Genomic DNA, 27,403 nt, shown 5'->3' with positions numbered 1-27,403 from the left:
TGTGTGCGTACGTGCAATTGCAGCACATACATTTAGTTCCATCCAGACTTCCAGAAACATCCCTGTGGGTCAAAATGGTTTACTTTTGGTGACTGCTCATTATTATCACTGCTGCAGAATGCAATAAAGACTTAAGTAGTGTGGAAAAGTAAAAAATATTTCTCTCTTTATAGGTTTTCATTCAGCTTTAAATATGTGACATCATATTAGTATTTAATTCAAGTTGCTCAAACAACCTGAGCATGATGGCCTATTTCTGGCTTATCACTAATCCTTTTGTTGTGTCAAAAACTACTTCATCTTGTCTGTCAGATGATTGATGGTTGTGTCTTAAAATTATTGTTTTTTGTATCCAAATGAGCTTTGAATTAAATGTTATGTTCTCCTGGATTTTAGTAAATCATGGGAGTTGCAGGAATTGTTTTCAGGACAACTACTAAGTCACAGTCATGAGACACGTGCAATTTCCAAGTAAAACTAGTACAAGTTCAATATATTATGATGCATCAGCATTAAAGCACATATCATATCTTTACATATGAGCAATGGGGTGGAAAGAGGCTTTAAAAATCGTGAAATTTTGATGCATCAAATGTAAGAAACTCTTCAATTTGTTGTGAGGATTAGACAAGTGTAATGTGCAAATAAAAATTAAATCTGGTAATGAACCAAAAAATATGTTCACTTCAATATTACAAGTTTTAGTTAGACTTTTCAGTTAAATCTGAACTCAGACTTCTAATCATTTTAAGGGACATGTTCTTAAAAAACATCTATAATTTCATTGCAAAATAATTCAATAAATGACTATTTTGCTGTGGTACCATCTTGGACTGTCAGGGTCCTCTGGAGGGTCCATGTACCTTATCTTGAGAACCTCTGGCCTACAAGCTGCAAAAGTGATGGGGCGGACTGTCTAAGAAATGAAGTGAATTACTTAGAAGCACTCGCATGTGGTTGCAGTGGGTAAATACACTCACAGTGTGCGTCGGGGGGAGCAGAGAGTGCGCCAGTCCCAACTAAACCTTCCTGAAAACGCGCATTTGAATGCAACTTGTTGACGCCTCTCTAATCCGTGCAGGAGCACCGTGAATCGCATCAGCACCGGGAAGCCCCCGTGTCTCTACCCCGGAGGCTTAATTGTTGCTGGAGTCAAACCATCACCGAGCTGCGTCCTGGTGCATCACCCAGAGATCCGCCGGTACAACACTTTCTCTCTTTTTTTTTTTTTTTTTTTTTTTTTTTAATTTTATTTTTTTGGTTTCCACTTTTCACTCATTCGGTGATTAAACTCTGGAAAAAGTGGCTTTTTTGCAGCGACATCACAATATACAGTAATGTTCTCGAGTCGCTCAAGTTTGCCGGGCGATTGAGAATACGAGTTTTGGACGCTGTTTGCGATCATTTACATTCGTATACCGACACGGACGCTCTTCCTTTTAGATGATATGTGAAGCAGTATCAGCTTTTATAACAGTAACATCTACAGAAGCTGGTACGCGCTCAATGTAACCAGTCTGCATCCTGTTTGTTCGTACTGGACGTGCGTAAATGAAGGACGCCGCTCCCGGGACTCCTTGGTTTCTTTTCTGCTTTGCTTTTATCAAAAACAAGGAGGAAAGAGCTTCACAAAACGAGGAAAAAGGCATGGTAAGTTCAACTATGTTTCGTTTTATTATTAACCTCTTCACGTACCCATGATTGTTACCATTACGCACGGATCTGAGGGCGCACGGCAGATGATATGGAGACATAATCTGTTTACTTGCTAAATTTGCTCACCTAACGCAAATACCACAGGTAAAAATAGAAACCTAAAAAGGCAAAACAGCGCAGCAGAGAATCCTAAAATACATAAAAGATGCAACGGAGTGTGATAAGGTCACTTGTGTTTGTCAGTGGCACTGTGCAAAAGCCCCTAGGATTATTTTAGTGACAGATGTTACAGAGTTTAAGAAGATGGTACAAAGTATTCTACGATGAGGTCACTGTAAGTCACACGACATAAGAATGAGTCCCTACTTGGAAACAGCCAGAGCTTCACATTGGTGTTAAAATGTGAGAGAAACGATTAAACCTGCATGAAGCTCCAGTGTGCCACAACTGATTTCCAGGGTGAGTAAACAGGGGTGATGCCCTCAAAGGAAAGAAGTTTAAAAGCATAAAATTTTAGTCACTAACTACATCCCAGTAAAACTTTACAGACGTGCCCTTTAGGTGTACATGGTACCTTAAACACAACTGAACCTGCAGAGTAATTTCTAATGGCAAAATGGTCAAATTTGACTGTTTACAGCTGTTTAAACCTCTGATTGAAGTTAAGGGATCAGACTCGTGGCTGGTTGAGTTTACGTGTGATTAAACTTGTTCAGAATAAGGCTTTCAATTCATAATGAGGTGTCATGTATTGCTGGACAAAGACTGTTCCTTTCAAGGAAAAGCCAGCAGCTGACTTACAATGATGATGATGGCAATATACTGAAAGCGTTTACCTCCAGCATGACACAGTTTGCATTTGAATTCATTAAACAAATGTAGGACAGGAGAGTGGAGTTCACCACCATGAGGCTGATATGTATGATTTAGGGGAGACATTCACAGAATTGAAACTTTGTAATTTGGTATCATACTGGTTGTAGAGCTGTCAAAATTAATGAGGTTTTAATACCATCTTCTAATCGGATGTTAGAGGACAAGAATTTCCAGTTTTTTAGCACCTTGCCTTTAGCTCATCCCTTAAGAAGTAATGTGTGAAGATTCTTCTTTTGCCATTAGCTAGTGAGGAGGAGAGGCGAGCAGCCCAAGCATTAAGTCCATTTCAGGGTGGAAAATATAGACCTGTCCTCTGTGCTCTCAAGCTTTTCAAAAACCCACCCGACGCTCTCCTCGCAGAGAGAGCGTTGCATTTTTTGCTTTAAGTAGCTGACTGATGTGAGAGATACTCCGCAAAATGAAAGAGAATCACCAGCACTGTGCTCTGATGAAATGTATTTTTCAGCACACAATGTCCCTCCATTTCTTTGGGAGACTGACACACGTGGACTTTGCTGTTTCACACTCACACCGGTTTTTCTCCCCCATCCTCTCACATTCGAGCAGCACTACACACACACACACACACACACACACACACACACACACACACTCAAAGATGCACACACACTAGCACACAAGCACTTTGACAAGCAGGGTACGACTGAAGACAGAGAAATAAAACGACCATCCATTAAAATAACAGACACTGATTAATATCCACTCTCCACTTAATGACACCGAATTACGCTGGATTATGATTATTATGATGTTCTTGAATATGTAATTTTCTTTCACAATGATGGAGGAGTTTTCTCCCTTCATCTCGGCCACATGAGAGCACATCCCAAAGAGGATCCATTTGTAACTCATTCATCAAAGTGTAAAATTCTGCTTTAATAATTAATATAGGAACAGGCAGTTAATGCCTGATGGTTTCAAGGGTGCACCATGTGTGAATAGAAGAACAGCTCTCCAGTATATTCTAATACATGTAGAGGATATAGGAATTTGTCGCTCTTCAATTTCCTGGACTTACATTGTTTTCGTTAGCTATAAAATACTGAGCTGAAACTGAGATAATTTATTTAAGTTAATTATGAATAAATTGCACTTGTCTTAAGGGACATTTTAATTTTCTTCTTTATAGTAAACAGGTCAGAGACTTTTCTCATTGACAGTCAGCATTTGTTATTTGGCCAATAACATACTTTGGAATTTTTCCAGTTTTGAAAAATAAGTGACAGAAAGGAATTTATTTCTCTGCTTATATACCCAGCTGTCTCTCCAAACTATTGTATGTAATGAGTCTGGAATTTTGTGCATCATTACACTGCTAATAAACAGGCAGCCCGTACCTAAAGTTTAGGGGGGTGATGTAGATATTTTCTCAAAATGTCATTTTATATAAGCTGAATGTGGTGTTAGAGAGGACTTCTGCTGCAGTGATTATCATGTAACTTTAGCCATAGTCACATGCAGCTACTGACTGTACATAAAAGATGAAGGCAGCCTCCATCCAGGATGGAAAAGTGAAGTCAATGCAGAGGTGATTTAAACCTGCATTCTTTCTAATGGCCAACAGAGGGTGACTCCTCTGGTTTCAAAAAGAAGTCCAATTTCATAGAAGTCTATAAGGAAAGGACTCTACTCCTTCCTTGGTTTATTACCCGTTAACACTTTTCTAATACGTTTATGGTCACAGTCATTGTTTTACTCTCTTTCAGTACATCATGATACTCGTTTAGTAAATTTTGGTCCTATTTAGAGTAAAACAGACAATAAAGAAGGGTATGCTTTAGAGTGGGGCTGCATTGTGATTAATAAGTCTTTATTTAGTGGGCGTGCACAGTGTCCTTTCAAGAAGAACCTCTTGAGCAGCTGTGGCTAAGGTGGTAGAGCAGGTTCTCTACTAATTGGAAAGTTAGTGATCCCCAAAGTGTCCTTGGGCAAAACACAAAACCATCAGTTGCTCCTGATGGCAGGTGGGAACATTGCATGGCAGCTCTGCCACCATTTGTATGTGAGTGAGTGTGTTTGTGTGAATGAGAAACACATTGTAAAGAGCTCTGTGGAACCAAGCTAAGGTTGAAAGGCGCTATATAAATCCAGACCATTTACCTGGACTAAAAAACTAGGCCAGAGCAGTAGTGCCAAAAACTGCAGTTCCTTGAAAGGCCACTTGGAGGTGGCCTCCAAAAAGGAGCCATTCCCCAGAAAACCCTATTTTAAAATGCACAAATTTACAGCAGTTTACAGCTCGGCACAAAGACAGTTTCGGTCTCTATAGCTATTTACTATGCGGGGGGATTGAATTTTTAAATAAGTGATCCATTAAAATAGTTTTCATGGCTCGAAGTTAAGCATAATTAAGGGTGTGGCAGTTTTTAGAGACAGGTGGGTTCTGTTAGGACAGTCCATGACACAGAGATGTTTATATGACCCATCTCAGCTCCACTTACACTTAATCTCGTTGCTGATTTTCAGTTTAGCCAGGAATTAAGAGGAGTCAGGCACTGTCAAGATGGCAATAGCCAGAGCCACCAGACTGAGCGTCAGTACCAGTCTTACTTTAATGTTCAAACAGCAGCCTATAAACCAATGGGTGACATTATAGTGGCTCTTTCATATACAGTCATCACATGCAGCCAACAAATTTTGTACCAAAATGTGCCAGCTTGAAACCTTAAAGCGTCGGCCAGGCGGCATTTTAATCCAACTCATGGAGCTAACATTAGTATAATCATCTATCCAGCTGGAAATCGATAGTTGTCTTTTCAGCTGACAAATTCAGTGGACATTGGCAACAAACGAGAGGTCTGTTTTTCTCTCTACTACCATCTGAAATCAAGACCCATTGTTTTAAAAAGTACAGTGAATGCTGAGAAGTAAATATGCCACCACTGTCACTGTAAACTGCATTGCTGCTGTGCCAAAATGGAAAGGCAGAACAACAGTAACGAAGTGAGAAGGCTTACCAAATGGTTGATTGTAAAATCATGACTTACACAATAGATATGAATGCCATTGTAGAGGCTTCCAGTGACACACAAACCACTTATTCCTCTCAGCTTCTTCATTGTAATTCACAGGCAGTAGCCTACCAGAAGTTAGTCTGTCACAGTCTGTGCTATGTATTGCGTGTTTGTTGGGGTCTGGCAATCCATGACAGGAATTTCTTGAGTCAACCTGGAGGCAACTGTGTGAGCTGTACGACTGAAACTGAGGGAAGAAGATGCAGTTACATAGATGGACTGTACGATTTTAGCATTTGCCACTGCTCAATATAAACCGTGTAGTTCTTCAGTGGTGTCATTTTTACATTGTTTGTCCCACAGTCCACTGTTTACAGTACAAGATGTGAGTTGGCTGAGTAGCAACATCACAACTGAGCAGATGGTGGAGCAGCGTCTGTGAAGAAGAATTTACCATTCAGCTGTAAAACACTCCTTCCTGAAAACATATCTTTGCCATAAGGCTTTTAAGTATCATATGAAGATATATATATATATATATTCATGTGGTGATTCTTCCAGCAACAGAGAACTACTAAGACCAGAATAATGACCAGGAAATACTGGGATTGCAGTGAGAAAGATGAAATGAGCGCCAACATCGAACTCATTAACTGGCCTAACTGCTGACATGAGAGAGAGCTAACTACTGGCAGACAAACTTGATGTCATAAAGTCAGGGAGATGCTGTAAGTCAGCGTGATTGCGGGTCTCAAGGGTGGCATTACCTACAAAACAATGTGTTCGTGTGTCACCACAGTGATAACGCACAAGTCAAACAGATCAAGTAAACGAGCAACGATAAAGTCAACATGCATCAAGGCATCATGAGCGTCAAGCTCAGGAATTTCCATCGCTCCAGCCACAGTTTCCTACAGCATGTTAATATTAGTCTTGTCAAGCTTCATGGAAAACGTATTTAATGTGTGATGCAATTTGTTGGACTGATAAGAGGAGTTACGTAAGGATCTGTCCAATTCAGTATTCTTTATGGCAACTTCCAAGTAATTAATCCGAGCGATGTCAGGAGGAAAAAGAAAATGTTTATAGAAGGTGCTGAATGTGTGAAAAGAAAGTTTACCTCTGTACTCAAAACTATGATTAAGTTAACTGGATAATCATCAGTTGACAAGTTTACTGAACAGAGTCTTCTTCAACCTGAAATCTAGACTTCAATCGATTCATCAATGGCAGCCAAAAAACTTGTGTGTGTATAGAAATATCCTGTAGATACTGGGGTTCAGAGGATACTGTATTTTTGGAGGTAATGTTGATACTGAATTTTAGTTTGTAAAAAAATCCCAATATCCATATTTTGGCATTCTATTTATTATATACAGTGTAGAATTATGTTGAAAATGAAATATGATAGCGTCCGTGTTTATTACCTTTCCAGCGGTGTCTTTCATAAGCTAGTTAGCAACAAACAGAGGAGACACTACTTTGCTCCATACCGTCATCTGCTCAGTTGTGTATACTCTGCTACATGTGCTGCAGACAGTGCTAGGAATATCATATGGAGTCAGTGTGTGATCATCTGTGTAAACAATGTGGTGACATAATTTCTAAATGACCCTCGAGTATGTTTTTTTTTCTTAATTATCATCTGCAAAATAAACGGTTTCAGAGCGGTGCACATCGTTCAACAGGCGTGACTATACTTATTCATCTCTGATATTGGCTGGTTCCAATATATCGGTCACACTTTAGAATGTACATCTGCAAAAGCATGTTGAATTCACACATTGCCTTTTTCACACACTAGTTCAAACAGCTCAGTCTCCATTTCATGGCACGATTCGGTCCTTTCATCAAATCCTCTTGTCATTTTTTATGCTGCTGAGTTTTCTCTTTACACTGGAGTTAAAGCAATCCAGAAAATTGAGACTGTAATCCCATTGGATTTACAGGCAGGATTATTCACAAGGGATTGGACTCAGTGTGAGAAAGCGGTTTTTAACTCACTAAATAACATGCCTCTGTCAGTCTCTACTCTCTCGCTCTGTATTTCTACACTATTGTTTCAACAGAGTGGTCAATCCACCACATTATACCATCTCAGAACAGTGTTAATCACGTTTTGTTTTCTTTCCAGATGATTTTAACCTCAGAGACCTGAGGTTTGTGTCTTTTTTGAGTCATTTTTCCTTCCAATTCCTCAATTCTGTTATCTGACTCCTTTTTCCTCACTATCTTTTTATTTTCCTCTCCTTATCTCTTGGTCTGATTTCTTTTTTTCTTGCTGTATCGCTCCACCTCTGACTAATCTGCAGTCAGGCTATCTAGATAATTAGAGCTGAATCCAAAGATTGGGCCCTCCAGTTGAAAGTTGTAATTATAGATCATGACAGTTTGTCACTTACCATGTAAGTGACAGCAGGGGTCATATGTGAATCCATTCCAGCCTGTACTTGTCACTGTCACAGCAGCAGCCACACACACCATTAGTGGTCAATGTCTCAAGATTGGCTGCATGTTGAAGATGCCTTGTTCCATTATGCAAAGGCAGATGAGGCAGGCTGCTGTATTGCATTGTCCAGTAGAAAAAAAAATAAAGGATTCATTCGTCCATAATGCGCATCTCAATTTGCAATGCAGAATTTATCTTTATGTTTGAGCCTTAATACAAGATGTACTGTAGAGCAGAAGTGTTTATATATTGGTGTTTTTAATCTATTTGTCATGTCGTGATTGCAGTTTTAATGATATTCAAGAACAGTATCATTATTCAAGCAACAACAGGTTTACTGTTTGTTTTTGCTGCTGCAGATAATGAAGAAAATGAAGTTTTGTGGGGTCAGTTTATTTATCTGCTATAAATACATTACTATAGCATGAGCCGAATTACATTGCCAAATGGTTGAAAACAGTGGTTTAATAAATAGGAGACAATGGGCTTCATTCAGAAGGTAAGCTATACAAACAGTGAAGTGACATGCAACAGTGATTTTTGATAGAATTCATGGCGTTTATCACTTTTGAACTTAATTATAGTTTTATAAATGTTGAGTTGTAGAACAGACTCATTGAGTTTTAGAATTGTACAGGTTCATAATGTAAACAGGTGTGTAAAGAGGCTGGAGAACACTTTTTTAAAAACAGTTTCAAGTTCAGAGAAGGTTTGAAGTTTGCTTAATAGATTGAATTTTTGAAGATAGTCAATTAAAAATGCACACCATGAATATTGAGGCTTGAAATTTGCAGCAGGTGAAGCTTCCGTTTGACATTTTCTGCAGAACTGGACTGACATGAGTGGAGTTGGCTGTGATCGTTCAGCATCTCTTTTTGTGAGTTTTCAAAGTCCGTACATCTTTTCTAGGGTTTAATTGTAGACCACACTCCGAACATGAAGTTCGTTGTTAGCGCCTCTCTGAATTTTTGCCCAGAGTGTTAATTGACAGCCCCATCTTTCTGTCAGAAACTTGATTCGAATTTTGTTCAACACTTCTTGCAAATTCAAAGTCAAGATGTCAGAGTTGCGGTTCTTTTTTAACTTACAAATAGGCTTACACACATTTCTTCTCCGGTTCTGCAGTGGTGCATGGATCCATCCAGCTTAATTGACAATAAAATCGTTACACCATCTCCACGAAAACTTCAGCTGCCTGTGTTTTGCTCCCCAACTAACTATTACTGCCCTTTTGCAGAATATTCAAAAGTGGTCAAGAAAGTCACGCCAGAAAGAAGTTTATTTGTAAAGCACATTTGTAAACCCAAGACTATTTCCAGTTGCTTTACATAACTGATAGAAGACATTTTAAACATTTAAAATCACATTGAAGGAGAAAATCAAACTAAACAACGATACTGGGGAGTGCAGTTTCAGTCTACTTACGGCGCTTCATGTGCAGAAAATTTAATAAAGGGCATAAAAATGAGTGTCAGTGTGTTCATCCATTATGTATTAGTACTTTAAGCCCTTTTAAAGAAAAACAGCAATTGATCTGTGTGTCCAAATAATGACTCTAAACGGACATTTATAAGAACATTCCTAACATGAATACTCCTTTACCCTGATGAAGCTCTTACTTTTGAGCATTTTTGAGTAATTCCAGTCTTTTTTTCTAATGCAAGTGAATGCTTTTTTATTGTCGGAAGTGTACACAAAACCACCACATGTTTTTGTGCATTTCACACAGACCGTACAGTGGGTTGATAGCAATTTTTCTGCACTATCTGCACAAACTGCCCCGAGATCTAATCAGCCCACAGTAGAACATCTCTGTTGAGACCACTATTCACCAGACCAGCTACAGAACCATTTCTCTCCACTCCAGCTCATCCTCTTCACAACATGCACAGCGCTGCAGGGCTCAATTTTTGATCCAATTTAATTGTACATGGTAACCGTCGGCTATATGAATCTTAATGTTTTATTCCACTGGCATGCTGACGACTGTTATAGCCCCGTTTCTGTATTACCGGCTCTTTGAATTAAGACAAAAATACTAAATCAATTTGGAAACAAAACTTTAAAATGACATCAAGATACCTCCCACAAAAGTTCTTTATTAATGAAACTGCTAATCAACAATTGGTCCACCAGCAAATCCTGAACATAATTTATGAGGCATCTAAGCTGTAGTGGTTGTTCCTTATTCCCAACCTTCATTATTTCTTTGAATCCACGAATACATTAATTTCATACCCTATATCATCTATCCCACACAATTCTGTATATAAAAGCAGTTTGCACATTGCTATTTTTAGCTACTGGCTATCTTTACTCTTCTTCTCACACTTTGTATCATCACTTTCTGTCAATATGGGAAAACTAAACTCTAATAGGCTTTCAAGTTGTGCTCTCCAGTGCTCTTGTCAAACATCCTCTGCTGTCTCCTGGATGGATCACTGTTTCCCAGCCTCTGGTGAATCACTGCCCCTCCACTTTTATGACTTATGCACACACTCAAACATAAAAGGTAAAGATAAAAGCACTCCTGTTTGTCATTATCCGTTGATTTAAATTTCTCTTGATTCACTTCCTCTCTCTCACACACACCTAAACATCCTGATTGTCCCCATCATGGCATCCAGAGCTACTGCTTTCTTTAGTGTTTGTGTGACAAGGTTAGTGTGTGTTTACTTAATTTTACAAAGGCAAATGTATGGAGGCCAAGAGAACTCAATGCACTGTAAGTTAAGAAACACATGGAAATACATGAATGTAGAAAACATCTTCATCAGTTTAACAATGCACACAACTCATCCTAACTGACCACAACACAACCTACTGGACTAATGTGCTGCTACTATTGCAAATACCATTCTGTTTCCAGGGCACACAAAATACTCAGCAGGGACAAAATTGTTCTTTGAAGCTTTTTTGACTTCTGAAGTTGGTCTCCTAGTCAGTGGTGAATGATCTAAAATGTAATGTTTATGCAGTATTATTGCATGTGTCTGCTGATAACTGAGCTTCGGTCTTTTGCTTGTTTTTAGACGACCAATTCAAAAAATCTTACAAAATGCATAGAATTAATAGTAAAGGTTGCACTACTGTGCTGCTGTAATGTCAGCAAAACTTGCAACTTGTCCATTTTCCATTTACTAATAGATTCTGAAAGTAATTATTGACATTACAGCCAGCTCACATAGAGAAATGGCATATATGTCCTGTACATATGGCACAATTGAAAATGCAGTTGACTTTCATTAATGCAACACGTCACTGGCCACGACTGGATATTTTTGAATATGTTTTGAAGTGAAATCCACCCTGTATTTTTTTTAGCTGGACACATTATCCACATTTTCTGCATCCTGTAAGTTGCCTGGTGCATCAGGTTGGGCTTGTAAACTGGCTGTGATGTCACAGACCCTGGTCCCAGGTATTATGTCGTGGAACAATATGCGATGACACTAGAACAAAACCAGTCTGATGTTCTTGGTAAATGTATCTATTGCAACTAGGAAAATAACATAATTTGTCCAAACTGATGTGGGCACATTTGTTTTTTTGACTGATTTGTCATAGTTCGAGTTTAACATACGGAATTTTCATGACTGTATCAGGAACTTTAAGTCTACATTTTATCTGTTAACAGAGAGGCTTCTACAAACTAACACCCCATTCCGCCTTAAGGGCCTGAGTTCTCTATTTTTAACCAGCTCATGTGACAGTACACACATACACATGTGCCAAGCTTATACATGAAAATACATAAACATTTAGTCTCTGTGGGACTTAATGTCGTAACTTACAAAGCTTGCATCTTGCTGCAGTTTGCTTTCACTATGTATCTTAAGCTTAGGGAATCAATGCATTTTCTGCAAATGAATTTGAAAACAGTCCTTTGCTGTCTAACTGTAAACACACACCCCTGTGTGCAGCTAAGAGGGATATAAGGTGAAGCAAGATTAATGAGTTAATGAAACATGTTGAACCTAAAGCCAGAGTTTTCAGTGTTATAAAGTTCTATCTCTGTTACCCTGCTAGATCACTATGGTAACGTCGGCTTCACACTGCTTCACCTGCTCTGGAGTAGGTTTCTATCAAAGTTAGAGATTTAAATGGACTGTAAGAAACGCCACCCTCTCATCAGTTCTTGTCCTGATCATATTCTGCATGAATATTATCAATTCTCTGCTGAGGGAGTACATTATGTATGTATGTATGCAAACCTGTAAAAAAAATACCACTGAACAAACAGTTACAGTCGTGCAAACTGTATGCTTCATGCAGCCATGGGAACCTACATTTACTCAGTCGATGATGTAGAAAATGCATAAATATGTTTTTACTCAATCCTGATTTGCTGCCAAGTCTGTTTTGCTTTGCTGGTGCTGCAGCTAGTCGAACACAGATTAGAAAATTGATTTGTGTCTTGATATTTATCACAGAGAGTAATAAGTCATTAACATTAATGTTATTTAATGTTAGCTAACACAGAGAAAGCCTGGCTATGTCAAACTCGCCACGTCACACATCTAAGATAAGAAACAAACTATTGTTTAGTGCATTTTTAGTGGACTTTATCATAAACACCATTACCACCATCAAGCCTTATCAGTTGTTTCTTTTCCTGCATCAGTTATCTAAAAAATAGGCTTTCGTATCTTTTTGTGCTGATAAAATCACTACTCATCTGAAGGCGCTGAGACAGATATGAACTCTAGCATCGAACTTACTTGTACTTACTTGCAAACATTAGATTAGAATCTGATAAACCCCCAGTTTGGTTGTGCACAAGGGTACACAGAAACTTTTCTGTGCTTGAGAAACAAATACAATGATCTGTGGTTACAACCACAGCTGAGACAGAGTCTACATTTGCATATTTTGAAGCAGTATGAGTTCTGACATTCTGAAGATTCACCAATGTGAGGAGTTGTAGTCTCTGTAAATACTGTAGCAAGATGAGATGCTTGGTGTTAAGGGTCTGCAAACTCCCAACTTGTGAACCAATATGTTAAAATGGTTAATTTAAGGTAAAAGTAAACAGTTGATGGTTCAGTTTAGATACCAGACCAGGTGAAATTTGATGGAACTACAAAGTCTGCGAGTTAGGCACTATTTGGCATTAGTTAATTTCTGAACCAATGACACTGTTTAAAAATAAACAAAGCAAAAAGAGAAAAAAAAGCTGAAAATTTGGCACCTAATGTTCCAGAAAAAAAAATGTTAAAAATGTGCAAACTTTAGTGGTCAGAGACTATAAAATGGTTAAAAAAAAATACCAGCAACTGTCTGTAAAATTTGATTATTTTTGTCAGTTTGATATACAGTTAAATGTTGTAATATTCCAGCCACATATTTTAAAAGGAGTTACTATTCTACTGTTTTGTTGTTGTTGTTGTTTTTTACAGTCAGCATGTAAATTATTACCGTTTTTTTGTCATTTTACTAGGTATTTCCTTAATTTAACCACAATGAAAAATCCATAAAATAAGTTTTAAAATATTTGATAATTTTTCAATCCTAATAAACATAAACATTCTAATAAATAAAAGCAAATATTTTTAAAACAATAGTTTTTGCAGATATAAATACAGTCAAAAAAATACAAAAAAGTAATAATTTTGTCCAATAAAACTCCCAAAAAATTCTGTAAAAGAACAACCTACCATTTATAAAACTACAGAGTTCTGATGTGGACATTATTTACAGTTTTGGCCTTTTTATTTAACATTATTTATTTAACATTAGTCAAGATTCAAATTAAAACATTTTTGGTGATTTCACAAGTTAGAATCTGTACATTAACAAAAAAAATTAAATCTGCGAAAAATAAACAACAGGCAATTTTAAAAGTAAAGTTAAAAGTATTTCAAGATGTTAGCTTTTTTATTTATTTATTTATTTTTTTTTTTTACAGTACCCCAAATCTCTCTGGCTCTAACCGTGTTTTAATCACAAGCTCTACATGATTCAACATCTTCAAAATTTAAACCAGATCCTTATTCTGTCTGCTTCTCTCTTCTCTTCTCTCCACCGAACACAAACTGACTGTGACAGATAATCTCTGCATCAGCTCATCTCAGGCCCACTCTCCATGAAGGGGCTTCTCAAATGCCCTAGATTTGCACTGGGCCTGTTCCACTTTCAAAGGGTCATGTACATACAGTGAGGAGTGCATTACTGTGGAGTGGTGAATACTACATTTGTGGGAAGGTTGTCTGTGCAGTAGGCGGCTTGGATGTGCTGATAAAGTTTATTCTGGGCAGAAATGAAGAGACGAAGAGATGTCAGACGCTGCTTTTAATCCATTTTTAACAAGCTGCTGTTACTACAACAAACATCGGGGACTTTGATTAAGAAAAAACTCCTAATTTTCTTGCTAAGAGGCTAAACTGTCCCATTTTGAACAATCTGTTCCCTTCCCATCGGCTTACAGAAGAGCTGAGATTATCCTTCTCAGCCTCTATAATGAGTCCTGAGGTTTGAACAGAACACTATCACTGTGTTTGCAGTTCATTGTCTTGCACTTCAGTCAGTCACTATAAGTCAACATTAGCATGTAAACCCCTCCATTGTCCCCCAATTCCTATGAGGGATAATTGTTTGGTATTTTCATTATGCATGCTCATGTCTTTTCTATGTGTAGGTGGATGGATGAAAGGTGGTGCAGCCTATGTGTGATTGTACATGTGCATACTTCTGCACATGTGGAGCCCATGTAGCTTGAGGAAAACCTGCACTCTCCGTGCTCTCAGTAAGCTGCAAACATCAGAAATATGATAAATCCTTGAGCCCTTAAGAAGCATGCAATTTGATTTGCTGTTTCCTGAATTGCAGCAGGACATGCCAGCATTTTGTAATTCATACACGCCAACCATTCATGACAATGTGTCCATTATTCCACATGGCTATAAAACTCTTGCTGTAACTACGTGTAATTTTAAAGGTATAGACTCCATCTCCCAGCTGTCTGGTGTGATTGTATGCACTCTAACTTTTAGGCTATGCTTTGACATTCATCATTTCTGAGGTTTTGTTGATGTTTGAAGATTGCGACTAATCTATATTTTATAGTTTAATTTTCACACATATGATGCAGCCCAGCAATCTATAATTCAGCATTTTCATGCCACTAAACAAACTACATTGTACAAAAAAAACCATTTCTGGTGCAAAATCAAACAACAGTACTCTGGATTTCATACTGACTGGAATAATAAGCAAAATTAAGCCAAAGGCATTGGCAGTGCAGCTTGGCTAGGAGACTGTTGAAATGCAATTCACCTCTGAGCACCAATGGAACACTCTTTATTGTTTGAAGCCAAAGACGTAGGTCTGGTTTCAGAAGTGGGTGCTGGAAGAGTAAAATATATATTCCCTGCATTTATCCTACATTTGAATTTATCATGCAAATATAATTGCTTATTGTCCTTTTCAAAACGATGAATGATAATGGAAGCAAAATAAGCGAGAAATGTTATGTAGATCTCTTTGGCTAATGTTCAATTCTGCCATTCATTTTGGAATGTATTTAATATATTGTATTTTTTAAATAGTTTTTTAAACCTTTGACCTTTGAACCTCAAAACCTGCTGATGAGTTTAGAATGGTATGGTATCTTTAAACAGGTGCTAAAAGAAGTCTGTTTGTAGAAACTAGAAATAGTTAGAAAATAAAGAATTGTCAAATTTTGATCTTTCCAATAGTTCTTAAACTAGCCATGTGTGTCCCCAGGAAACCAAACCAAATCTAAGTGTGTAATATTTCATCAAAACCCTTTATCCTACATGCATTTCAAAATTTTCCAAAAATAAACAGTTTGCTCTAACTCTAACTCTTTGGCACAACTGTGGAGCCATAATTGACTCAACTGCGACCAACAGTCACATGAAAGAAACTCAAAAATGAGTTTTCAAAGGGACGTCATGCTGTGTTTACAACAAACTGGGTGGAGTTTACAGTTAAAGTCAATTTAAACTGTAAGTAGTAAGACATCTATAGTGTGCAGAGTCACCCTTTGTTTCCAGTATTCGTTAAGAAATTCAACTTTCATTTTTCCTTTTTGTTTCATTTTTAGCGTTTTAACTTTGTTATACCGCACAAAAGACATTTTAGAGCTCTTTCTACTTCTCTAGAAGTGTTGTGCAAACTTGTGCTGTTTTTAAAGAGGTGCAGGACTATATGATGCAGTGAGATTCTCCCATAGTGCAGAAAAATTTGGCATAGAACACTTCGAAAGTGCTTGGAGTTTCGAGGGGCTAACCTGAAAAACAAAGTTAGAGGGGGTGTCCGGCAAAGTGACGTGTCACTTCTTGTTTCCTGGCAGTTGTTTCAAGATAGATGGCCACCTTCCCTGAGCCTGGTTCTGTTGGAGTTTTTATTTCCTCCCTGTTAAAGTTTCTCAGAGTTCCTCTCTGTTCATTGTTTAAAATATGTGAAACGCTGGGAGATGGCATATGTTGAATAAATAAAACTGAATTGAAAACTGAATTGAATTTTAAACCTAAAGAGTGTCTAAGTATTACTTTTAGGCTGCACTCAGCCCCAACAACCCCTGTGCTGACACCACTAGCTGTCACTTAGTTATTATTATATTATTTTGAGGTCAAGATAGACTACTAACTGCAGCCATATCAGTGATTTTGTCAAACTAAGTCATTTATCATCTGGACTGTGGTAGCAGGACAGTAAGAGAATTACATTCCGAGACATCAGTATGAAAATTAACCTGAAACTATTTTAACTGCATCACAGCAGATACCCTTACTGCTTTATCTCAGTGTCCTGTTCCATTCACTTTACCCCATCCCATTATCTTCATCCCCTTTCCCCTTTATTAAGCCCCAACCTTTGGCTCCATTGATGTAAACTTCTACCCCTTACACACCCCTACACACACACACACACATACACTCACCCATGCTCACCTACCATTTAGTGCATGCTTGAGTAAACTCCAGACATTAGCTGACAGCGGAGGTAGCGATGGCTCTGCCTCCTTGGAGCTAAATCAATTAGCCTATCTCCGCTGGGGCCATGCGGTGTGTGCAGACCTGCTGGGATCAGAGGGTTTAGCTGTTTCACCCAGACCAACAAACGGGCTGCTGCGAACGCTGCAGCATCTGCTTGGATTTGGCCCAAGCCTGAAAGGAATGAATTGGATTTGTAGTGAGTGGCGTGTGATGCGATGGGGCCGACTGGGCAGGGATGCGATGTTGTCTGTGCTCCAGTTCTGTTCTTCACACATGAGTAAATTCTACATATTTTTTGCCCGTTTTTGTTTGCTTTGTAGTAGCAACCTTTTTAAGGATGATAAATGCACATCTCACCTTAGAGGCCTGATCACATCTCCTTGTATTAGACCTTTGGTTTTAAAGCCAGATGTAGACATAATACATTTCACACAAACCGTATACAGCCCATTTTAGGCAAGGCCCTGCTCTTGATTGAAAATCTTTTCCTCTCCTCCATTCATTATGAACCTCATTAAATCACTCTGCGGTAAACCAGGCCGTTAGGAGATAAGCCTTGTCCTTGACTGGTTTGATGTGTAAACAGATAAGCTGTTCACTCATCTATCAAACATGCTACTGCACATGTGTGCGTGAGTGGAATATGATATGCACCAGAAACATATTACCATATAGCAGTTTGCAACAGAGACAAATGAATTAACCATCACAGTGCTGTCCACAACCATCATCCAGCTACCTCACTGTACGGTGCTTTCAGGATCACAGCACTAGGACTAAGTGTTCCTACCAGCACTGCACTTATCAGTCTTCTCTACTGATGCAATGAAGTGTGACTGTAAGGTAGTCAGCTGAGTGTGAGCTGTGTGACACTTCACCTACCAGCAGTTACCGCTGTCTCTGATAAATCTGCACCTGATGTTCTGTTTGTAATTTCCTGAGTGTACAAGAATAACAACAGTAACTTAAGCTTTTTTTTTTTTTTTTTTACATGTCTGCAAAGAAACCTGATCTATGTCACTTAGAAGCAGAAAAATTGTGTTGTGTAGCCTGAAGCTCAGGATATTTTGGTCTCCGCTGTCTGTCTCCTGCATCACTTCATCTCTGGATTATTCCTGAGTGACACTTACCTTAACTGTGTATCGATTATTGTGATCATGCCACTCAAAGTGCTCTGTTTCATAAAATTACATTTAGAGCATTTAGAATTTTGAAACAAGATCCAGTTTAGATCAGCAGGGCACAGTTAGACCATCATTTGTGTTTTTGTTTCAATGTGAAGCCCGTATTTACCTAGGCGGGTAGAATCAGTTCTCGTTGCCCTTTTCTTTGCTGCTCAACAGCATGTTTTTGATGGAGGGCAGCCAGTAGCTGACTACCCTCTTGGCCATTTGAATGTCATGGTGCAGGTTTGGAGCAGGACAAAGCAGGGACAGAGTGTATGCTTTTATGTTCTATGATGTGAGGGAGCTTTGAATTAATAATTTTGACAACTAAAACTGAAGATATTACGTTCTGTTGTTTCTCATTAAATCAGTAACAGTCATGCCTATTCCAACTTTACATTTGGGCCTGAGGAACAGTCCATAGGAAAATCTACATCAGTCTGCTATCAGTCTTGCAGTCTATAAGTCAAAAACTGTATATTATGGTTTTGTTCCTTCATATTAACAGATCTGCCCTCAGTGTTGAAAATGACAAAATATGAAGACCTCTGATTTCCACGTTCCATCGTCAAGTGAATACAATTTTATCCCTGCAATGGTTGTCTCCTACCGTTTGGTAACTGTTGTCTTGTCATGCTTGAGTCTTTGCTGAAGTTGAACTGGACTGTAATTGCATATGTCAACCCTGAGTGACTGGTTATCGTGTAAATCGTAAAGGAAATTTAATTAACTGCACTCAGTAACAGTGTGATATGAATGTGCTTTTGCTGTTAAGCAAAAACAGAAGCAAACGACAGTGTAAATTCAGATGAGAGTCAGTACAACTGAAGGGTTTGGAAGCAGAGTGGTCTAATCCACTTTCTTAGTTTTTGAGAAAAATGGGTTCAAAATTTTGTGTTTTCAAGTATGGTCTAACATTCGAAGCGTCACTGTAACACTATATTTGGATTGTGGCTTAGACCACTTTGTCACTAAAATCTAGACCATAAAATATGGCAGAAATGATATCAAACTCAGTTCAGATGTTTTGTGGTTTAGACCACTCTGCTTCTAACCCTCTCACTGAATTCCAGTGTCTCACTTTGGCTCTTTTTGAGGTCAGACAATATCTCAACAAATATGAGATGGATTGCCATGAAATTTGGTGCAGCCATTCATGGCCATCAGAGAATGGATGTATTCTAGTGAAATGTTTCAAAAACAACTAGATGGATTGATATGATACAGTATTTGCACACTATTAGTATAGACATGTTCACATTTCTTCCAGAAAATCCTATCCTTTGTCGTTTTATTTTGTGCCATCAGGTGGTTTATGACCAGATATTTGCAAAACATTCCAATCAGCCCTAGCTTTTATTTGTGTTTATTTAACTAGTAACCTAATACACTAACATGGTGGTGAAGATTCTACCTAATAAACATCAGCATTTTAGCATTGTCATTCTGAGCATCCCAGCATGACGTTAGCATTACCTCCAACCCACTGTGCTTCAGTACAGCCTCACAGACCTGCTAGAATGAAAATAAAGAAAGTAGATCTTTCAATCCCTTAAATGCACCTCAAAGAGACTAGGAGACAAGAGGCTTCAGTAGGAGCTTAGAAAGACGAACCACAGGTGTATCCTACCTCTCAAATCCTCACTGGAAGGAGCTTAGACTTTGTGTTTCCTTCAAATGATCTAAATCAGTGAATGTAAGTTATTTGTGAGCGAAAGGATGTTTTCCCTGAATGGTTCTCACCATCAGAACTGAGAGCAAACCTTTCACATAAAGACGTACAGCATATAAACCACACGAGGTTTCAAATCATTACCGAGTATCAAAAGAAAAATGTTCACGCTCGCCTAAGTGTTTGCAAATTAATGCGCTACAGCGACAGGACTGTTTTCGTCTATTGTTTAATATGCCCATTTGTTGTCACAGCAGAAGCACAATAATCCTCCTCAAGAACCCAGCTGCCAATCGACACTTCAGCTAATGGAAGTGATTTGCAGAGTCAGGAACAAACATTCACTTGGAAATCAGTCTTGACACTCATCCTGTGCCAGCAGGAGGATGTGTTAAATGTGAAACTGCAAACAGTTGTAATTACTATGGCAAAACGTGCTTTGTTTCTTAATATTCCAGCATCACTTCATAGCTTGTTGACGTGTGAAATTTGACATAGCCTGAAAAAAAAAGATGGAGTTATTCAGACTTAATTTCAGGAATCCAATCTTGTTAATTTCATTCCCTAATCTAGTCCTGTTTTAGTTGTATAAAATCCATCACCTGGACAAAACTGTCAAGATTTTACTACGTGTGTGCGTCAGTTCTTCACAAATTGTTGAATTACCAGTGGAGTGTTCATACAATCGCTGTTAAATAATACATTAAGGCAACCCTAATATATGGATGAAAACCTGGATGCTGGGAATGCCTTATGCAGTAATTAGTAGTCATTTGAAGTCTTCATACCTTCTGGGACATAATACTACATTTCCACATTTCAGTTCCTATGTCCTTCATGAAAATAAGACGGCTTGTCATTCTGTGATAATGTTCTGTTACTGCTAGCTGGAGGTAACATGGTCAGTTTCTATTTGTACCACTATGCTCTAATATCCAAAGTGCCGTGAACAGTAATATGAATCATAAATTTACAGATTAACAGATTCCATGACAGAAAATAGTATTTCTTCAGCCCAACTGTTAGAAAGTACATTAGTATTGTTTGCCTTTATATTGAGAATTTCAACTGAATGCTTCAATACAGAGGTTTTGTTGCAAATATGTAGTGCAGTTAGTAAAGCAGAAGAATTCTTTCTACCTTCGCTTAAGTGTCTTTTTTCAACTTCTGCTGAAGATTTGGGTCATTTAAAGTCAAAATACTCCCTTTACAAGTTGCACATGTGCATTTATTGCCACTAATGTGTAGGATATTTGATTCACCTAATGTTTGTTTATGTATTTGCTTGTTTATTTACACAACATAGTGAATGGGATGATGAAAAACTAAAGAAACATAACTAATCTTGTGTCTATTTTTCTCTCTTCTTCTCATGTGTCTCACCCAGGATGAAAATGCCTCAGAGGAAGCCGGATGAAAGTCTCAGTAAACCTTCTAATCTGTACGAACAGCACAAGTAAAAGTTTATCTGACAGGCAATGCAGTAAAGAAGAAGCAGTTAATGCACAAGCGTTTAACACTGGGAACCTGAAATAATAAAGACTCTGCTGATCATGGCATTTCAGCAAACTTGTACATAACTGCCAAAAAGCCCCACGGATATCGAATAATTATCTATGGGCTGACTTTCTAACTAGAATTGTTCCTCGGCCGGTTTTGATGTCAGTCATGTCACTGTAGTGTTTTGGCTTCCCAGCATCATCAGAGACACCAGGCACAGCCAAGTTTCAGTCCGAACCTCAAATCAGGAGGCCTCATGTGGACTTGAGAAAAGATAAGAAAGAGACAACAAGCAAACCTTTGTATCTGTCGTCGTCATCTTCCTACATGCAGCTCCCCGCTTAGCTTTATTGAAAAGGAGGAGCCCATTAAAGCATTTGATAGATAGGAAAGCTTGGTCTGAAGGTGTGGTTGCCGGCTGGCTGCTGGTGGGAGATGAGATAACAGCGCTGGGAAGAGAGAAAAGACGTGTCTGTCTGATGGGAGCTGAATACAAATTAGGATCTGGCTCTCTTGCAGCTACACCAGTGGAGCAAATCAATACTCGAGAAGTGAAATGGACAAATTAGCCAGTGGTTGAAGACAATTCATCATCAGGATCGTTAATTGTAACGTGAAATGATAGAATTAGACATTTGCTAAAGGTTGGTATGAAATTGTTTTGCCATTAAACGAATGGAAAATAAAGGACAACTTTTAGTGAAGGGAGGATAAAAGACGAAGTTTTGCATTTTTTTGCAGCCGAAACCAACAGTGCCAAACCACAATACCGCCTCCTTCGGTGCCATGCTGGACCTTTTTAGATTACAGTGATGAGGCTAAACTTTATACAAGAGACGGTTTAAAGGCGTAGAGGCAAGATGGAGTTGGATAACAGCTCTTTGGACTACTTCACCAGTAACTTCACAGAGATTCCTGACACCACTACAGTTCCACCATGGAGCGAGGCCACGCTGCTCGGCCTCCAGGTCTCCCTGTCTGCGCTGCTGGCCGTCGTCACTCTGGCTACGGTGCTTTCAAATGCCTTCGTTATCGCCACCATCTTCCTCACCAGGAAGCTTCACACACCTGCCAACTTCCTGATCGGCTCTCTGGCCGTCACAGACCTGCTGGTGTCGATTTTAGTCATGCCAATCAGCATCGTCTACACTGTCAGCAAGACGTGGTCGCTGGGGCAGATTGTTTGTGACATCTGGCTGTCATCTGACATCACGTTCTGCACGGCCTCCATCCTACACCTGTGTGTGATTGCGCTGGACCGCTACTGGGCCATCACAGATGCTCTGGAGTACTCCAAACGCCGCACCATGCGCCGGGCAGCGATCATGGTCGGGGTAGTGTGGGTGATTTCTATATCGATTTCCATGCCTCCACTTTTCTGGCGGCAGGCCAAAGCCCACGAGGAGCTGACAGAGTGCATGGTGAATACAGATCAGATCTCTTACACCCTGTACTCCACCTTTGGCGCCTTCTATGTTCCCACAGTGCTTCTCATCATCCTCTACGGACGGATTTACGTCGCGGCCCGCTCTCGCATTTTCAAGACGCCGTCATCGTCTGGGAAGCGTTTCACCACGGCACAGCTCATCCAGACCTCGGCAGGCTCCTCTCTCTGTTCTCTTAATTCTGCCTCCCACCAGGAAGCGCACCTACACTCTGGAGGCGGCGGAGGAGGAGGAGGAGGAGGAGGATCGCCGCTGTTCATGAATAGTGTGAAAGTGAAGCTTGCAGACAGCGTGCTGGAGAGGAAACGTCTGTGTGCAGCGCGGGAGAGGAAAGCAACCAAGACTCTGGGCATCATCCTGGGCGCGTTCATTGTCTGTTGGCTGCCGTTCTTTGTTGGCACTCTCGTCATGGCCATATGTAAAGATTGCTGGTTTGATCCGGTGCTGTTTGATATCTTTACCTGGCTGGGATACCTGAACTCACTTATCAATCCCGTCATCTACACCGCATTCAACGATGAGTTCAAGCAGGCTTTCCAAAAACTCATCAAATTCAGACGGGGCTCCTGAAAAACCCAGAGTGGATTAAAACTTGCATTTCCAGGAAGAAAACGAAGATAATATGTCATAATGATAGTGGAACTGCACACTTAAATGTCCCATCTTGTAAGCACATGCTAAATGTATATCTTTTTTTTTTTTACATCAATCAGCTGCGTGCCATAGAACTTTAGATACAGTATATCTATCATATAGACTTATGCATGCTTCTTTAAAAAGAGAAACTCTCAAGAACTGTGGGACCCATCTTAAGAAAAATGAAGGGAGTTTTAAGGCTCTTTCAGATCACAGGGACATTGCTGTTATTTGTTGGACAAAAGCAAAAATTCTAAACAAGCAAGGACTTAGGGTGACTTTGTGGAAAGAGCAAAACTCTGAGCGACTGGATTTAATCCGGCTCAAATGAAAAGCCATGAAATATATGTTGTCTAAATCTGTCATGCTTTATGCTGCTGCTCCCATCTGATGTTTTCGTGGTACAGTAAAGTGCTTAGAAAGACTTCGTATTCTAAAGATTCTGTAAAAACTGTCTCCACATATGCAATTATACTTGAAAGAGGTGTGTGTGTGTGAGTGTGTGTAAAGGTAGTTCCTGTAATATATGCGTGTTTGAAGAAGGGAGGATTTTCAAGGGTCTGACATTTCTACATGCTAATCTCCAGTGAGGCATTTCTCGTCATTACAGAGACTGAAATGGAAACAGCATTTCCACTCTGAATATTAAATAGCACACAATGCCATAGCAACAAATAATTCCCTCTGAAATTCCTAAAAACTGATGTTGTTCAAGCGAAAAAAAAAAGTCAAACGACGGGTCAGACTTATCAGTGACGCTTGGATACAGAGAATGATTCTATTTGAGGGATTTAATGTGTTTGCTTTTTCAATGTAAATGCTTTTTTTAGCTTCATGTGGGAAAGTGTCATTAGCAGATGCTATGTAATCACAGGAATACACAGATGGCGAATATGAAAAAAAAGGTTGTTACTCTCAGTCCTGACAGCCGTAGACTGAAATCTGTGGTTGATGATGGATTATATGTGCCATACTTCATTGAGGATATAATGGCTAATGTAATAGCTGTGGATGTGTTTCCCAAATAAGTTTTTTTTAAGTGTAAAGGTATAAAGAAAGAATATAAAATGACAGGTGAGTGGGTAAAAAAAGAAATAGAAGATGAAAAGAAAATCAAGCAAAGCAAACAAAAAATAAAACTTAAAAGATAACCTACTTGCATTATGTCTTTAAGGAGCTGTCATTGTTGGTGAATGGGAAATATGGCACTTATCAGAAGAAAATCATCTTTTACATAGTGATTTGCATACACACTTTTCTTGAAGGCATGAGGTGAATCTGCAAAATCAACAAAACAGGAGTCAGACACTCAAAGTTGAACAACCTTCATGTGTTTTCAGGAGGTCAGTCTCTGCCTGATACATCAAAGACACTAATCTGTGGACATCAGTTCAAGAAACAGGTGGCAAGCAACATATATGAATGAATTAACTTGAAATTTATTTTAAGGGTTGTGTTTTAAACTAAAGGAACTCTTCACACATTTATTTCACGAGACGGATGATGTTATCCAAAAGATTCAAACGCACTCCTGTACACTGTATCGGGCAAAAAAAAATGTTTTGTTATTCCCTCCAAATGGAGGTGGAGATTGTGGAAACACTTCAAAGATGCTGTCCAACAAAATGCCCAGTGTTCAGACAGACACCACGCTGTCTGTCAGTGACTCACTCCACAGATACACCAGGTCTATCATCTCCACCTCTAAAGCAACAACACAAGCTGACCTAATGGATGTTGATGTCTTTCTGCCATCAATTCTTCATGTTTGTCCATCAGAGCGCCAGCTGTAGATACACATAGGTTATACATATACATCCTTGTGGTGCCATATCTAGCAGTGCTCTCAGTATTTTCTCCTCTGGTCTGTAAATGTCCGGCTGGATGGCCCACCTGACACTATTTGAGGTAGCCAGTGCAATTACACTGGACCATCAGCTTAGCCACTTAAAATAAATGTATTATTAATGTGCAGTTTATTTGTTTACATTTCTAAAGAGAGCTGGTTGGACCATCTGCCCATTGTGCAGAAGACTTCATCTCTCTTACAAACTAAATAAGACATTGTCATTGCAGCTGCCAAATGTGTTTTTAATAGTTTGGTTTTTCTTGTTGTTCAGTCCAGCAAAGTCATCTCCATAATAGAGAACATCAGTGTGTAATATGCTAAATGTATTTTTCTACAGATTGGTTGGCTAATTGGGAAACAAGCTGACAACACTGACTTATTCTAACCTCTCAATCTGGCAAACACATGCTTATTCATTATCACTGTAGATTCTCAGTCATTTAGGTCATGGGTATTCAATGAGCTTCAATAAACAGCAACTGAACCTCTTTTTGGTTCTTGAAGACCTTTTACCTCAGAGACTTCTACATTTCAGAAGTCTCCTGGATAAGAGGTGAAACAACAAGAGTCCAGTTGTTTTTTACTGAAGCACTTTGGAGATTATTCACAGGTAAAGCAGAATAATAGAACTCAGTTGGAGGCAATAGTCTCTTTCTCTTAGCTCTGTTTCGACCTCTACCAACTCTGACAAAGCAGATCAGGGTCTGTAGCCACCAAATGTTACACTTTGTTCATCAGCCAGTCTTGAACTTCATCTGCTTCACAGTGGATTTGTTAGAGCTTCTTCAAGTAAATAAAAGCTGTTGCTGCCAAAAATGGCACTGTGAGAGCAGTGTTTGCCTGAACCCAAATAGTAGAGGTATGTACCAAAAAGCTAACGTGAGATAAATGCTCTGTAGAACTAAGACAAACATCCTCACTACAAGTGACCTCTTCTACATACACATCTGCACATGAATAATTATGTGGTCCCTTTTTACTGTAAAAAAAAAAAAAAAAAGAATCCTTTTAGCCTCTTTCATATATTTTTACACTTCAGCCATCTAAGGAAAATAAGTTTTTGGTTTGAGTTGTTGCTAAGTTGCACTGATTGCTAATTAGGGCAGAAGTAAAAAGGTGGACAAAATGCATTCAGATTTCCCTTTCAACATACCAGCTCAGCTTTGAATAAATGATCAACTGCCATGGAAACTAATGGCAAATGTAACCTTCACAGTGTGAAATTAATTACACGGTGAATGTACCGAGCTCTGTGAAGACGCACAACATCTGTTCTCCAAATTTGTAGGTGGGTCACATTTAACGCTATTAGAAAAATAGATCCTAATTATTCAGGATGCAGCATTATACATGCCACAATTAGCCCATCAGCTATTGATTTACGCCTTTGTGAATCACCGAGGCCTGCAAATGTGTCTCAATAATTAACATGTAGAATCAAAGCTGAAATAAATTAGAATAAAGGAATAACATCCCAAAATAAAACACTAAAGAAACATTGTCACAGCTGAGCTGGTCAGACTAATACCACACAGTTGCCACATCTTTGGTTTAAATCAGAAGTGTCTCTTCCTGCTGTACACTGTCAAGTAAAGGCTAAATCCCCCTAAAAATGATATGCTTAAAAAAAGAAAGCAGGCCAAAAGCAGCCCTGTCACTCTGGATCAGTTCGGAAGGGAGGGTGGCTTCAGATAACGTTAGGCTGTCTAGAGCAGTGGAACCAAAAGGTCAGGATGCACTTAACCTCATGGAAGGGGAACTGCCATTTCTCAACTTGTGTGAGGAGTAAAGCTGAAAGGGAGCACTGAGGAAATCAGTTGGTGGGTGGTAAGTGAATAGAGAGCCAGCAGCAGGCCTGCAAACAAACAAAATTAGCCCCCTGAGGAAGAGTCTAGCAGGTGCATTTAACCAAGTCAGGCCAAAGGGTAATAAACTACAACTTCAACATGTACATTACATTATAAAGGGAAAAGGACCCCACAGATAGATCAACTCATCTCCCGTTTAGAAAATCTTTACCTCATTTGGATTAGCCCTATTGCTATTTTTGCAGAGGAGTGTAAAAATGTTAGCAGGGCTGTCATCACTTTTTAATCAAGTTGGGAGCTCACACAAATTTAATTATGATGAATGCAGAAGCAGCCAAAGAAGCAGGATCCAAAACTACAGAGTGCAATTGGCATGGTTCATTTGTTCCTGTTCTCGCCGCATTACTT

The 27,403-nt window shown here is 39.0% G+C and overlaps 2 protein-coding genes across 2 annotated transcripts in view; both read left to right on the top strand.

Moving 5' to 3' along the window:
* tonsl (tonsoku-like, DNA repair protein) overlaps positions 1-27,403 on the top strand; it is a 317,986-nt gene that overhangs the window by 273,967 nt on the left and 16,616 nt on the right. The gene's annotated exons all lie outside the window — the stretch shown is intronic.
* On the top strand, positions 908-23,763 carry htr1d (5-hydroxytryptamine (serotonin) receptor 1D, G protein-coupled). Its single transcript, XM_035957976.2, has 2 exons — positions 908-1,650; positions 21,145-23,763. The coding sequence occupies exon 2, from the start codon at positions 22,118-22,120 to the stop codon at positions 23,270-23,272; it is 1,155 nt and encodes a 384-aa protein (XP_035813869.1). The 5' UTR covers positions 908-1,650; positions 21,145-22,117; the 3' UTR covers positions 23,273-23,763.

The sequence above is a fragment of the Amphiprion ocellaris genome, chromosome 20, assembly GCF_022539595.1.
Source record: "Amphiprion ocellaris isolate individual 3 ecotype Okinawa chromosome 20, ASM2253959v1, whole genome shotgun sequence".
NCBI classification, from domain to species: Eukaryota; Metazoa; Chordata; class Actinopteri; family Pomacentridae; genus Amphiprion; species Amphiprion ocellaris.
The sequence above is the reverse complement of the archived record's forward strand: the minus strand, read 5'-3'. Positions and strand labels throughout refer to the sequence as shown.